This window comes from Eriocheir sinensis, chromosome 40 (genome assembly GCF_024679095.1).
Source record: "Eriocheir sinensis breed Jianghai 21 chromosome 40, ASM2467909v1, whole genome shotgun sequence".
In the NCBI taxonomy this organism is placed as follows: domain Eukaryota; kingdom Metazoa; phylum Arthropoda; class Malacostraca; order Decapoda; family Varunidae; genus Eriocheir; species Eriocheir sinensis.
In genome coordinates this window covers 15342948-15358790 of record NC_066548.1, presented here as the reverse complement: position 1 = coordinate 15358790, position 15843 = coordinate 15342948, and the positions used below count along the sequence as shown (strand labels likewise).

General features: G+C 42.4%; 1 protein-coding gene and 1 long non-coding RNA gene across 51 annotated transcripts; one reads left to right on the top strand and one right to left on the bottom strand.

Annotated features, from left to right (window-relative positions):
* The first annotated feature begins 229 nt into the window (after positions 1-229).
* On the top strand, positions 230-2000 carry LOC127009400 (uncharacterized). Of its 50 annotated transcripts, none has more exons than XR_007761938.1 (9): positions 271-404; positions 507-557; positions 660-1016; positions 1068-1118; positions 1221-1372; positions 1424-1474; positions 1526-1576; positions 1679-1729; positions 1781-1904. XR_007761938.1 is itself a non-coding variant. In XM_050882471.1 (8 exons), exons 1-8 carry the CDS (start codon positions 305-307, stop codon positions 1897-1899), a joined length of 933 nt encoding a protein of 310 aa, XP_050738428.1. The 50 variants fall into 50 exon arrangements, 6 of the variants coding, with proteins under 6 accessions (XP_050738428.1, XP_050738427.1, XP_050738432.1 ...); XR_007761971.1 differs by lacking the exon at positions 1221-1372 and adding an exon at positions 609-659 and having other exon boundaries at positions 762-812; positions 864-1118; XR_007761956.1 differs by lacking the exon at positions 1221-1372 and adding an exon at positions 609-659 and having other exon boundaries at positions 230-353; positions 762-1118.
* Positions 569-1850, bottom strand: LOC127009401 (uncharacterized). The gene is made up of 4 exons (XR_007761975.1): positions 1756-1850; positions 1280-1347; positions 839-1074; positions 569-685 (listed from the first exon to the last, which is right to left on the bottom strand). It is a non-coding gene; the product is annotated as an uncharacterized LOC127009401 (long non-coding RNA).
* Positions 2001-15843: the final 13843 nt, after the last annotated feature.

The window sequence follows — 15843 nt, the reverse complement described above, 5'->3', positions numbered from 1 at the left end:
CCCCATGGAGCAGACTAGGTGATCTGTCCCCTTAAATCTAAATGATTCTACATTAATCAGATGGCTCCAAAACTTATCTAACCGAAAGAAAAATATCACACTTGGTTGGTTGTCTGGATCGGTGACAAGGAAATGAAAACTAGTCATAAATGATACACAAAAAAAGACATCTACGTGATATGAAACTAAGTAAATATATGTACAGTTATGAAATATGTGAGTATTATGGTTACGTATATATAGTCTGTTTTTTGTTGATGAAAGTATATCTATATTTATGTTATGTATACTTGGATATTAATATATGTGGATGCTTTATGGTCCTCAAGAAATACATACGTCATTATTAGCAGGTTATGATTTGGATTATACGTTACACCTGGTCTCAAAGTCATTATTAGCAGGTTATGATTTGGATTATACGTTACACCTGGTCTCAAAGTCATTATTAGCAGGTTATGACTTGGATTAAACACTACCCCTGGTCTCAAAGTCATTATTAGCAGGTTATGACTTGGATTATACGTTACACCTGGTCTCAAAGTCATTATTCGCAGGTTATGACTTGGATTATACGTTATACCTGGTCTCAAAGTCATTATTACCAGGTTATGACTTGGATTATACGTTACACCTGATCTCAAAGTCATTATTAGCAGGTTATGACTTGGATTATACGTTACACCTGGTCTCAAAGTCATTATTACCAGGTTATGATTTGGATTATACGTTACACCTGATCTCAAAGTCATTATTACCAGGTTATGATTTGGATTATACGTTACACCTGATCTCAAAGTCATTATTAGCAGGTTATGATTTGGATTATACGTTACACCTGGTCTCAAAGTCATTATTAGCAGGTTATGACTTGGATTATACGTTACACCTGGTCTCAAAGTCATTATTAGCAGGTTATGACTTGGATTATACGTTACACCTGGTCTCAAAGTCATTATTAGCAGGTTATGACTTGGATTATACGTTACACCTGGTCTCAAAGTCATTATTAGCAGGTTATGACTTGGATTATACGTTATACCTGGTCTCAAAGTCATTATTAGCAGGTTATGACTTGGATTATACGTTACACCTGGTCTCAAAGTCATTATTAGCAGGTTATGATTTGGATTATACGTTATACCTGGTCTCAAAGTCATTATTAGCAGGTTATGACTTGGATTATACGTTATACCTGGTCTCAAAGTCATTATTAGCAGGTTATGACTTGGATTATACGTTACACCTGGTCTCAAAGTCATTATTAGCAAGTTATGACTTGGATTATACGTTACACCTGGTCTCAAAGTCATTATTAGCAGGTTATGACTGGATTATACGTTACACCTGGTCTCAAAGTCATTATTACCAGGTTATGACTTGAATTCAACACTACCCCTGGTCTCAAAGTCATTATTAGCAGGTTATGACTTGGATTATACGTTACACCTGGTCTCAAAGTCATTATTAGCAGGTTATGACTTGGATTAGACGTTACACCTGGTCAAAAAGTCATTATTAGCAGGTTATGACTTGGATTATACGTTACACCTGGTCTCAAAGTCATTATTAGCAGGTTATGACTTGGATTAGACGTTACACCTGGTCAAAAAGTCATTATTAGCAGGTTATGACTTGGATTATACGTTACACCTGGTCAAAAAGTCATTATTAGCAGGTTATGACTTGGATTATACGTTACACCTGATCTCAAAGTCATTATTAGCATGTTATGACTTTGTTTATACGTTACACCTGGTCTCAAAGTCATTATTCGCAGGTTATGACTTGGATTATACGTTACACCTGATCTCAAAGTCATTATTAGCAGGTTATGACTTGGATTATACGTTACACCTGATCTCAAAGTCATTATTAGCAGGTTATGACTTGGATTAAACGTTCCACCTGCTCCCAAAAGTCATTAGGTATTCGCAGGCTCACTGAAATTGCTGGTTTTGTAGTCTTTGAGCCGCTGCGTTGCGTACGGCGCCGCGGGTAGTCTAGCAAAGAGTACATAGACGAGGTGATGCTGACCTAGATGCATTTAGTTACGTAGCGTTGGTCGGTCGGACTTACGAAGACTTTTATGAACCCCGTAGCCGTGTGTCCCGGGAAGAGTTTGTTATGGTATTATAATTTATAGACCTTATTATCATTACTGTGATTACTGGGGTCCTCTGCAGCTCTGTATTCAAGTTAACGAAGTGTGACTATGCTTCGTTGTGTACTCTCTCGGTTGTTCGTTCGTCGCTTGTTTTAAGTAAGGTTGTGTTAGTGAAGAAATCTATTATCCTTCCTGTAATTGACGATATTTACTTTCTAGTCATATTTAAGTGTGAGAATCGTTTCTTTACAGCAAGTTTGGTGAAGTTTATGAGAATGAAAAGAAGTTTATCCTCTTCAAAGGGATGCTATATTTGTTTAAAGGTGATAATGGATTCCTTATCAATATAGTTTAGCGAAGGTTATGTTAGTGACAAAGTCTATTCCTCTTACAGGTGTTGGTATTTCTTTTGCTTGTCCTTAGCGTTAGTTTAGCGAAGTTTAGACGTGACAGAGTCTATGATATTTCGTTGATCGTCATATTTATGGGTTAAGATCGTTTCGGGTAATTAGTTTAGCGAAGTTCAAATTAATGGCAAAGTCTATTCCCTTGAAGTGTTGGTATTCTGTTTCTTTGTCTTTAGCGTTAGTTTAGCAAAGTTTAAAATGACCGAGCCTATTCCTTCTATATACAAGTGATGGCATTTCGTTGGCCCAGTCCTGTGTATGGGTGAGAATCGTTTATTTATCATTAGTTTAGCAAAGACTATTTCCATAAGGTGTTGGTATTTCCTTTGTTTGTCTTTAGCGTTAGTTTAACGAAGATTATTCCCCTACAAGTGATGGTATTTCGTTGACCCAGTCCTGTGTATGGGTGAGAATCGTTTATTTATCATTAGTTTAGCAAAGACTATTCCCATAAAGTGTTGGTATTTCCTTTGTTTGTCTTTAGCGTTAGTTTAGCGAAGATGACAAGTGACAAAGTCTATCCCCCTACAAGTGATGGTATTCCGTTGGTCCAGTCCTGTGCGTGGGTGATCTCTGTTCGTGTCTAGGGCGTGTGCAGTCGTGTTCTAGTGTATTGGTGTACGTACGTCGGGGCGTGACTGTTCTTAAGTAAATGTTTCATGTAGACTGTTGATATTGTAAGAGAATTTAAACTGTTTTTATTGTTGTTGTCGCATATGTTGGAGTGTGCGTGTGAGTGTGTGTGTGCGTAAGAGAAAGTATTTTGTAAGTGCATACGCCTATATGTGTGCGTATGTGCGTTAGACAATAGCCAGCCAGAGCAGTGCTGTCCGTAGGCGCCTAAAGATTTTAATACTCGCTGTCCTCACGTGGGTCTCGTCGGCCACAGGTAAACAATTGTACTGATTAGCGCTCCCGTAGCAGGTGGCCTTGTGGCTGCCTGACAAAGTGTTGTCGCCACCAAAAAGAAGCAGGGTTCGACTCTATCCCACTGTATCCAACACCCTGTCTGTCGAGGTGTTGTTGTTGTAGTGGTTGTTGTTGTTGTAGCTAAGTGTTGACTGATGTAGATATATTGTAAATACATATAAATATACAAAGAGGAGATAAAGAAAACTAGGACGTCTTATTTCCCTTCTACTGTAAGTCATAGGAAATAGTTAATGTGTAGAATGGTAATATGGAAGTAAACAAAAGGTGAGGGAAGGAGGGAGAGAGGGGAGAAGGGGTAAATGAGGTGAAGAAACGGAAGATGGAGGAGGAAGAAAGGAAGGAAAGAAGGAAGAGACGGTAGGAAGGGGTAGTGGGCTAGTGATGGGAAGATTCATAGAGAGCGAGAGAAAGAAGGAAGGACTGATAAGGTAAGATAAAGGAGGAAGGAAGAATCAGAGGAGGGGACACCTGTGGGCCAATACGAGCAATAAAGGAAGCTAATGAAGACGTGAAGAGGTGCCTGATTACCAGTGCCTTGAAAGAAACAAACAACTTCAAGGTTAATAAACAAGAAAAATAGGAAAAGTTAAGAGAAAAATCATATATAAGAAAAACTAGACAAAGTAGAAACAGATAATATTGACACGAAAGGGAATAAATGTCATGTATTTAAACTCTTCTCTCTCTCTGATGTACTGATGTCAGCTAAACCGCTAACTAATGTACGAGAGAGAGAGAGAGAGAGAGAGAGAGAGAGAGAGAGAGAGAGAGAGAGAGAGAGAGAGAGAGAGAGAGAGAGAGAGAGAGAGAGAGAGAGAGAGAGAGAGAGAGAGAGAGAGAGAGAGAGAGAGAGAGAGAGAGAGAGAGAGAGAGAGAGAGAGAAACACAGATGCCTTACCGCGGACCCTTGAAAGCCCTGAAGAACGCGATGTTGTCAGCGAGCCGAGCAGGGTCCTACTTTGCCAGTCCAGGATTTCCCCAGGTAGATGTCAAAATTTCCCGAAATTGGTCACAATTTCCCCAGAATCGTACAACACTGCCTTAATGTGTGCCAGTTCATTTTACTTGTTATTCCTGCTACTATTTATCATAAAATGCATAAAACAGTATATATTTTTATACTGAAAGTACCTAGGAACACTGAAATAAATGTTTGCTCAAAAATAAAATTTTCTATCTCCATTAGATCATCACAAATCAGCATATCAGTGACATATCTTTTGGCAAAACTATATACCAATATACTTTGTAGATATACGAAAAAATATGCCTATTTGGACACTAGAAAAAGGAAAACAGTACTATGATATAGCAACAGCTTACATATTACGCCTAAATTGAAAAAGAAGTGAGAAATATATAATCACATTGTAATTACACATTACCTAGGTATGAAATTAATGTTTGATAATTTGGCTTTATGCTTTGGTAAGAAAAAATATAATACTGGCCTTATTTCCACTGACTATCATTTTCATCCATCACAGAATGGGTGTAACATGTAGATCAACTATGCTTTGGTAAGAAAAAATAAAATACCGGCCTTATTCACAGAATGAGATTAGCCCTTTATTGACTTGTAATGACAGTATGACACATATTATCTGAGTAACCCTGGATTTAATATGGTAAACTATGATATTTTTGCAGTGGTATTCCCCTTGAGGGTCGGTAATTGGTCCAGGGTTGGCAAAAAACAATGTTTTTTTTTAAACCCAAAAACCATGTTTTTTTTTGGTTTAAACCATTTTTTTTGCGGGGGGGTTAAACCACACTTTATTTTTTTTATTATTTTTATTCATTTTTTGCTTTTCAGTATTTTTATTCCAGTAATTCTATCCATATATACATATATGAGTTTGAAAAGGAATTATAGATAGATTTAGAGATGGATTTAGCAATATATTCATTTGATCTTCATACAATCTGTAAAAGAGGCAAAATGCAGCTTCTCTAACATGCTTTTTAATTGCAATGTTAGAGAGTAGTAAAACATGAAAGACCTCTTCTAATTTTCCAGTAGCATGCTTCAAAAACAATTGTAAGAGAGAGAGAGAGAGAGAGAGAGAGAGAGAGAGAGAGAGAGAGAGAGAGAGAGAGAGAGAGAGAGAGAGAGAGAGAGAGAGAGAGAGAGAGAGAGAGAGAGAGAGAGAGAGAGAGAGAGAGAGAGAGAGAGAGAGAGAGAGAGAGAGAGAGAGAGAGAGAGAGAGAGAGAGAGAGAGAGAGAGAGAGAGAGAGAGAGAGAGAGAGAGAGAGAGAGAGAGAGAGAGAGAGAGAGAGAGAGAGAGAGAGAGAGAGAGAGAGAGAGAGAGAGAGAGAGAGAGAGAGAGAGGGTGGGGGGGGGGCTTTTCTAGCTATATCCCGCACCGCATACTGCCGCTGCATCACGCTCACCGGAGTTAGGGGCGCTGTTATGATGACTCAGAACAACAATGGCCGCCTTAGCATACACAGACTGTACGTATGTACAATTTACAGTCCACAGACGCCAGTGTCACCATGCAACATGGACAGCATGCATCTAAAATCTACTGTGCTGGAACCTAAGTAATACTTATTCTGAGTTATAAAAATGAGAATAGAGTCACTAGGACTGAAAATCATTAGGATAGTGGTCCTGGCAATTATTCAGGCGACGATTACCATTGCAGATTCCAGGACAGCGCCCCCCCTTCGGTGATGACTGCATTTACGATACAGTACCTAGTTACACTATACCTCGCTGCTACAGTAATACACTACCGGTACACAACACTATCACTTTGCACCTTGCTCCCAACCGCAGCTCGCAGCTCTGAATGACTAGAATCGTGGGTCACTCTTTCCCTTCCCACTAGGGTTGCCAGGTTTGGCATAATCATGACAATTTGGTATATTCCAGGCCTGGTTGGCGTACTGGAAATTCAGTTTTATGCCTAACCTCATTTGGCATAATTTTTGGTATATTCAGGGGTGTTTTTAATATTATTTCATTTATATTCATAATAAGGTGCTGGAAGTCAAAGACGTTGACCAGATTCTATAATACATCAAGTGAATAAAACATCAGAAAAGAGCATTATACACATCAGATGAGGGTACCGTTCCTCTTGGTACCGTTTCAGGACCTAAAATTCCTGATCACCGCAGAACGCGTATTGTTCGTGTTCGGTTAGTCTGCGGGTCTGTGCGGGAAAGGAGAAAGTGGCCTCCGCTGCCCAGCAGTGCCCAGGATTGTACGCTACTTTACGAGGACTTACGGTATCCCAGCTGTGTTATTGTGTCTTACAAGTGGACTTAAGTATCAGAGTGTGCTAGCATCCGTTCCTGACCCGCAGTAAAGGCTATGAGTCGCAAAAACTTGGAAGTATTTGTTGCGTGTTCCTCGGAGGCATCGACGAATATTTTTTTTTTTTACAACAAAGGAGGCAGCTCAAGGGCACACAAAAAAGAAAATAATAAAAAAAGCCCGCTACTCGCTGCTCCTAAAAAAGAAACAAAAGAGGTGGCCGAAAGCAAGATCAAATACGGGAGGAGAGGTGTCCTGATACCCTCCTCTTGAAAGAGTTCAAGTCGTAGGCAGGAGGAAATACAGATGAAGGAAGATTGTTCCAGAGTTTACCAGTGTGAGGGATGAAAGAGTGAAGATGCTGGTTAACTCTTGCATAAGGGGTTTGGACAGTATAGGGATGAGCATGAGTAGAAAGTCGAGTGCAGCGGGGCCGTGGGAGGGGGGGAGGCATGCACTTAGCAAGTTCAGAAGAGCAGTCAGCGTGGAAATATCGATAGAAGATAGAAAGAGAGGCAACATTGCGGCGGAATTTAAGAGGTAGAAGACTATCAGTATGAGGAGGAGAGCTGATGAGACGAAGAGCCTTAGCCTCTACTCTGTCCAGAAGAGTTGTGTGAGGGAGCCCCCACATGAGATGCATACTCCATACGAGGGCGGACAAGGCCCTGTATATGGACAGCAACTGTGCAGGGAGAAGAACTGGAGGAGACGGTACAGAACGCCCAGCCTCGAGGAAGCTGATTTAGTAAGAGATGAGATGAAGTTTCCAGTTGAGATTTTGAGTTAAGGATAGACTGAGGATGTTTAGTGTTGAGGAAGGTGATAGCTGGGTGTTGTCAAAGAATAGGGAAAGTTGTTTGGAAGATTGTGTCGAGTGGATAGGTGGAACTGTGTTTTTGAGGCGTTGAAGGACACCAGGTTCTTCTTGCCCCAATCGGAAATAATAGTAAGGTCTGAGGCTAAACGTTCTGCAGCCTCCAGCCTTGAGTCGTTAAGTTCCTGTAGGGTGGGTCTTCTATTAAAAGAAGTTGAGTAATGCAGAGTGGAATCATCGGCGTAGGAATGGATAGGACAGTTCGTTTTGGAAAGAAGATCATCAATGAACAACAGAAAAAGAGTGGGAGATAGGACAGAACCCTGTGGGACACCACTGTTAATAGATTTAGGGGAAGAACAGTGACCGTCTACCACGGCAGAAATAGAACGGTCAGAAAGGAAACTGGAGATAAAGGTACAGAGAGAAGGATAGAAACCGTAGGAGGGTAGTTTAGAAAGCAAAGATTTGTGCCAGATCCTATCAAAAGCTTTTGATATGTCCAGCGCAATAGCAAAATATGGCGGAAACGCTGCGGCATCACATTTTTATGTGCTTATAAAGACCCTGAGAAGCCATTTTAATGTGATTTTAGGAGTAAATAAAGCCGTTCGTATCGTATTCTCCCCTCACAGTGTGGCATCAGAGAAAGGAAGCCAGAAATCTTTAAAATGTGCTGATAGGAGTCGGTTTCTGAGTCAAAGAACTCCTCTGCAGGGGTGTCAAACTCATGGCCCGCGGGATAGTCATAAATGGCCCGCGGTATCACGGTAACTTCAATCTTGTCAATGTATTTTCTACCCTTGTTGGCCTCCATGACGCCACTTCAGAGTATGAATTGGCCCTCGAAGGATTTTGAGTTTGACACCCCTGGTTTAAACCGCCAACCCTGCTGTACATAATTAAAATCTTACATATAGTTAAAACCACAATACTGATGAAACTAACAAAGATACACACACACAAAAAAAAAATGATTTTATTAGTTGGTTTAAGCCACTGTTTTTTTTTATTGGTTTAAACCATTTGGTTTATACCGCCAACCCTGAATTGGTCCCTTGCTTTTTCTCATCTACATCAATCTTGTTGTTTCAGAACTAAATTCTAAGTTTTGCTTATTTGCTGATGATCTAAAATTATACCTAGCTACTACAATTTCTAAGTCTAACCATTTAATTTCTCACAGTATTTTGCAGAGAGACATTAACACTAGAGTAGAATGGATGGAATGAGTAATGAAAGTGTGTACGAGCGTTTTGGAATGTGTCACAGGGGTGAAGGGAAGAAGTGTGGAGTGGTGGAAGAAGTGAAGCGACAAACTTTAAAGTGGTTTGGCCACATGGAGCGAATGGAGGAGAATAAGGTGACCAGGAGGGTGTATGTGAGTGAGATAGAGGGAGGGAATGCTAGAGGACAACCTCCAGTGAAATGGAGGGATAGGGTGCAAGAGTACGTTAGGGAGAGGGGGGAGAGATCTTTGAGAAACTGTGAGCAGGCAAGGAGGGAGTGTCTGGATAGAGAAAGTTGGAAGCTCTTCTGCCGTGGCCATCCCCTGGTGGGAGCACCTAGGAGCAGGCGTCGATGAAATGATGATGATGATGACATTAACACTCTTTGCAACACAAGCAGTTCTTGGGTTTTTTTTTCTCAGTTGGTAAATGTGCCAGAATGAACTTTTGTAGGAATTTCCTTGATGCTCCTGTTCCTTTATCATATCTTATAGGAAACCAAGCCTTACAAGATGTATATAAGTATAAAGATCTTGGGGTCAGGGTGGATTCCTCCCTAAAGTTTCACTTGCATGTGAGAGAAATCACTGGCACTGGCATTGGTTACAGTATTTTAAAGGGTACCCTTTTCAGATCTCCTGATTTCATGAAGGCAGTTTACATCTCTCATATTCACCCTATCTTGGACTTTGCCTCTGTGGTTTGGTTCACTGGTTATACAGGAGACATTAGGATGCTAGAAAATGTTTAGAGGAGGTGGACTAAGAAAATTGCCGGTTTTCATGATCTGCCATATAGTGAACGTCTCGCTGGATTGAGTCTTTACTCCATTAATGGGAGATTGATCAGAGCTGATCTTATTATGTTGTTCAACATTCTGCAAGGGTTTCCTCCTAATCTTGGTCACCACTTGGTTAGAAACCACAACAGAGACACAAGAGGCCACTCCTTCAAGCTTTTTGTTCCTCATTACAACACTGATGTTCGACCTCGTCTCTTCTCAGTGCGGGTCATTAGCATTTGGAATAATTTACCCGAATCAGTTGTCATAGTGAATTCTGTTAATGCTTTTAAACGGCATCGCGACACTTCTCTTGGTCAAATTTTGTATGATTTTGATTGACTTTGGGTTGTTGAGTATCTCTTTGAATTGTAAAATTGTGTCCTGTGCTGTGCTGTGTCTCCACTCGGGATTGCCAACCTGACTGCATTGTCTTGCCACTTGCTCAAGAGTATTATGGCAGTGGTTTGTGTGGTCTTGGTGATGCCACATTAGCCAACCATCAGATCATCTAAAGGACAATCTGCTTGCTGTTTTGGTTGGAGGCGTCACTTGATTCTAGATGGGGTTCTCCCCATCTAGGTAAGAAATCTAGGTAAGAAATTTCACTGAGCAATGATAACTTGAAAGGCACTAGCAAGGTGTGACTGCTGTACTCCAAATCACATTATCAATTATTTCAGAGGGGAAGCCACAGCAGTCAAAGGGTAGGCCTACAGGAATAATATGGTGTGTACATCATAAAATATTTTAATATGATTAGCAGTAGTAAATTTTTATATAATTTACGCCAAAAAATCATGGACTCCACAAATTTATACTTTTATAATACTGATCCAATATTCTCCTAGATTTCCCCAAATTTGCCAGTTTTCCTAGATTTGTCACTAAAATTGATGAAATTTCCCAATCTAGTGTCATTTCCCCCCAAAGTGGGAGCCCTGGAGGCGAGGTGTGGGTGGCGGGGGAGGAGTGTGTAAATATATGTGTGTGTGTGCGTATGAGCGGCCAGTGACGTCATCTGAGAAGGGAACAGCGAGAGAGACGAAAACAAGGAGGGAGCGAGGTAGGGAGGCATCGTAAGGAATATAGGATGGTGATTGCTTAAGGAAAATGAGGAAAGGAAGGACAAGGATATGCGTATTCTCTCATTATCTCAAGCAGGGAGGGAGGGAGAGAGAGAGAGGGACAGTCCGCTGCCTCCCTCTCGCCAGCACAAGGGACGCGTGAGGTGCCTGATCGGTGCTCCCGTCAGCCCTTGATACGACCCACATCTCGCTCTCTGACCCTCCTCCACCTCCTTTTCTCCTATAGAACACAAACTTAAAGACACGGAAAGGCTTGCATCTATGCAGTAACCCCCAAATAACTGTAGTATAAGGAGGATAGATGAAAGCCGTGGTGGTGTGTGACGTAACGGCTGGAAACGAATAGGAAGGAACAGGGAAGCGAGGGGAAGGGAAAGCTCCACTATATAGGCGCCCGCGGTGACCATTACGTTTCGCAAGATTTTCCCGAAGAGGCCGCGCCGGGCAGCACACAGAAGGGTTAGACAGGCAAAATAACCATCCAGATCGACTATAATGTGCATGACAACACGATTGATATAAGAAACAGTGGGTATTGTGGCCTACGTGAAGCAGTGCAGATGGGCGAACTAAACCTAGAGGCGAGGTTGAGCGTGCGGGTGAGCCTCGGGTGAGTAGTTCCGCGTAACACCCACAAGCCTGCGGCGCTATTGACGGCCGGGGAGATCTTGGACCACGTTTGACCGGCCACAAGAAGAGGAGGATTATTATTTCCCCATAGAGATAGATGTTAAGGATTGTGTCCGAGGCACTTTGGGCGAGGAAATGCGAGGAACTACGGATGGCAAGACCGATTAAGGGTCAGAATCTAGTAAATTTCCTTGGCGGTGGGGGTGAAATATGGCGTCCTGCAGGGCGACTCGCTGACTCCTTGGTGATTTACTGAGCTTTTCGTCGCTGAGATAAGAGTTAATGAATGGGGTGTCGATGCTGAGAGTAAAGGCAGAGTGAGATGAGTGTTTGCGATACTGTACTGTGCTACGTATGGAAAGGAATGATGTGTGTAGGGGGGGTGGGGTGTTCGTGTGTGTGTGTGTGTGTGTGTGTGTGTCAGTGGTCGCGGGCTGCACAGTGACTACGCCGAGGTTAGAGCAGCTTGGCTAACGTATAGAGGTTTTGCAGTGACGTCACGAAATAGCGTCGTCTGCAAACCCGCTGGTGGTCACCTCCCCAGCAAAGTGTGCAGACGCACCACGTGTGCCCCATCCCCAAGTCACTACCCGCGGGCAAATGGCGGGACCTTCAGCATCATTTATGTTAAGTGATTACGCGAGATCGCTTGAGAATGCTGCGAAGTTAAGATACATCGAAAAAATCAGTGCTTTTGGAGGTATAGCTGGTTGGCTGTCTGGTTGACTGGTTGTCTGGTGGGTTGATTGGCTAGCTGATTGGAAATCTGACTGTCTGTCTAACTGACCGACTGGATGGCTGACTGGTTGACTGGATGACTGACTGGGTGGTTGACTGACTGGCTGATTGGCTGGCTGGTTGACTGGCTGATTGGTTGATTGGCTGACTGTCTGGCTGGTCGATTGACTGGCTGTCCCTCTGCCTGGCCGATCTCCTGTTGCTGATCAGTGATGCCCAGGTAGGCAGCACCAAGGATAAGAGACAAACTATGTCTCTCATCCTTGGGCAGCACAGGCAGGCAAACAGGTGAGGCAAGTGACGACAGGTGACGGCAAGTCACCTTACACTACGCACTCTCGGTTCCCTGCGTACACTTATATACTCCACCCAGCACTGAGCTTTGTCCCTCTGTGCACTTTGCCTCCACTGAATTTCCTTTCCTATTTTCTTCCCCTGCTTGAGCGCCGATATGCGTGTTTACCTCCGCCAGCTTGTTTACCTCCGCCAGCTCATGTAAATCCCGTTCCAGAGTAATCCCCCGCCATACACTAAGCTAGGGGACCCGAGCCAATACCTAAATAAGTGTTACCTCATGTAATAATCTGATATCAGACTTGCCTGTAATATTTATCTCTGACAAAATGAGCACTGCAGAGTCGAGATGAAGCAGACGGCCGCTAGTTTTCCCTTCTCACAGCTGCTATCCACTTCTCCCGCCCTTCTGGATTCGCTTGAAATCTATAAAATGACACAGCATACGTATCCCATGACGAACACACAGAGCACTTGTGCAGCCGCCACCAAGGTTTGCTTTGATAACTGACCACCACCACTGAGTACCAAGATGGTCGTGCAGGCCCACGCTACCCCCGCACCCCCACTAATGACGTCAGCTGCAGAACCTCTATATATATGTGTGTGTGTGTGTGTGTGTGTGTGTGTGTGTGTGTGTGTGTCAGTGGTCGTAGGGCTGCCCAGTAACTACGCCGAGGTAGATAGGCTACGCTAACGTACGTGTGTGTGTGTGTGTGTGTGTGTGTGTGTGTGTGTGTGTGTGTGTGTGTGTGTGTGTGTGTGTGTGTGTGTGTGTGTGTGTGTGTGTACAGCGAAATAGACGAAAACAAGTAGGGTGCGAGGTAGGGAGGGATGGCAAAATAGATATAACGGTCATTACTTACAAGGACAATGAAGAAAGGAAGGAAAAGGATGTGCATATTATCTCTTAGTATTGCTTGGATTGAATAATGACACCCGTGGAAGGTATTTACGTTCTTTTATTGTTCGTTCAGTTGATATTGATGAGCAAATGGTTGATTGGGTCGTGATATTACAGGCTGGACCACCACGCCCCGCCGCCTCAACCACCCACGGAAAATAGTCTCTAAGCATATACGTATTTACACACCCAAAAATATATGATACACTTAGGCTTAAACGAGGTTCACAGAGTATGAGGATCACACGCATATTTGTACATTAATTTACAGGGGCGTAACTAAGTGTACAGGTGGGACTAAACAAACAGGTAAGTAATCAATGCGGCGATAAAACGTACCTTCAGGTTCCGTTAATTAAGTACTCGGAACACACACACACACACACACACATACGCGCGCCACTAAGGTTTCTGATGGTGATAATGATAATTTTAACCATTTCTTCCGTTCCTAACCTTCTGTGTGTGTGTGCGTGTGTGTGTGTGTGTGTGTGTGTGTGTGTGTGTGTGTGTGTGTGTGTGTGTGTGTGTGTGTGTGTGTGTGTGTGTGTGTGTGTGTGTGTATTCCATTCCGCCCGAGGATCGAACCTGGGACCTCTTAGTTGTGCGTGTGTGTGTGTGTGTGTGTGTGTGAGAGAGAGAGAGAGAGAGAGAGAGAGAGAGAGAGAGAGAGAGAGAGAGAGAGAGAGAGAGAGAGAGAGAGAGAGAGAGAGAGAGAGAGAGAGAGAGAGAGAGAGAGAGAGAGAGAGAGAGAGAGAGAGAGAGAGAGAGAGAGAGAGAGAGAGAGAGAGAGAGAGAGAGAGAGAGAGAGAGAGAGAGAGAGAGAGAGAGAGAGAGAGAGAGAGAGAGAGAGAGAGAGAGAGAGAGAAAATAAGACAAAAATAGACATCTCTCCATTCATTAGCCCATCCACGCACGCTTCACTATACAGGACGCTTCACTTAAACACACGTGATTATCTTTGCCGGAACACACATGATTGTAACGAGACGATCACAGCAGCGCGTCAATCTCCCCCTCGCGAGTCGACCCTTAAAAACAAACACTTCTCATCGCTTTCCCCACCACGAGAGAGGTCGCGTGATTCTACCTGGAAACTCACTCACGACAGGTAGGATAACTTCTTTTTCCATTGACATTTACATCGATTATAATGGTCGTGTTTTATTAAGCTTATGTGAACTCTTAAGCTAACATTCTAACTTTGCGTTTTGGTGTTCTCCTTTGGCAGTGAAACGGAGTATACAGTAATTTCTATTCTATCAATGGTGGCTTAAGTATAATAACATGTTCTCACTTTTATTTATTTTCCCCCTTGTCATTATTAACAAGAAGTATGCTTATCAGTAGCTTCCTTAATCATATGCTAATTCGATAATGACATGTTCTTACTTTTATTTGCTTCTTCCATAACATTAGCAAGAATATCAAGGAATACGATTATCATTCGTCATATATTAACTCGATACTAACTTGGTCTCCTTATTCCCCACTTTCACCTTACCTCTTGCTTCACCCTTTCAAACAATTCATCATATGTTAACACGTATTTTTTTCCATAATATTAGCAAGGAATACGATTATCATTCACTATATATTAATTCGATACTAACTTGGTCTCCTTTCCATATACTTTACCTCAAGCTTCACCCTTTCAAACACTGTAAGGAATGGATCTGTTGCTCATATCAAAACACTATATAAACAAACAGGTCAGAAATACGTATTCAGAGCGATTGTGTCAACCAAACGCTCACCGCACCGCTTCAAACACGTAGGAATGTATCTAATGCCTATATCAAAACCTTGTATCAACAAACAGATAATAAATCCAAGATCCAGCGCAACCGAGTGTCTACAAACGTCTACAAATTAATTCTGAAAATGGTAAAATTAAACTGTTTATGAGTAGCCTGATATCATTCCCTTTCCTCCACTGACCAAGCCGTAGACAGTGTTTAGAGGCGCTCGTCAAGACTCTATTCACGTTTTATGTTACGGCAACCTAGTCAAAGGAATTCAAAGTAACGTAATCGAAGTCTATTTACCTTGCAGCGATAAAGGATCACGCCACTTCATTTTTCCTCTTTCTTGTTTTCTCTTTCTTATTTCTTTTTCTGATCCGATATGGTGTTCTATATGTCCTCTCGTTTCACTTATTTCTCTTTTCTTTCTATTCTTTCTCCTCGTAGTCCGGGATAACAACACACAACCGTTTTCTTCCTCCTTATTTCTTCCCCTGATCCGATATGGTGCTCTATAATTATGTCCTCCTGTCTCACTTGTTTTTCTCTTTATTTCTTCTTGTCCTCCATTTCCGGGGTAGCAACACACAAGTCCTCTCTCCTCACTTCCTCCCCATACTGACCCAAGCCTCGCCCGCCTAACAAGAGTCGCGGTTTCACTTGCGCTTCGTGAAACACACTCGAACGATACAGTCATGCACAGTGTTGCTCAGATCAGTAACCTCCCTCATTCGACTTCTTTTTGTCGTGGTTTGCTTAGTTATCTCCGTTCGGAAGCGTCAGTTTCCCCCTAATAGACTTAAGCCTCTAATTTGATATGCTAGGAACCTTAACACTTAACTACCTTACGAGAAAAAAAAAAGAACAAGGTCATTAATCCTCACAAATCAGATTCCCCCATC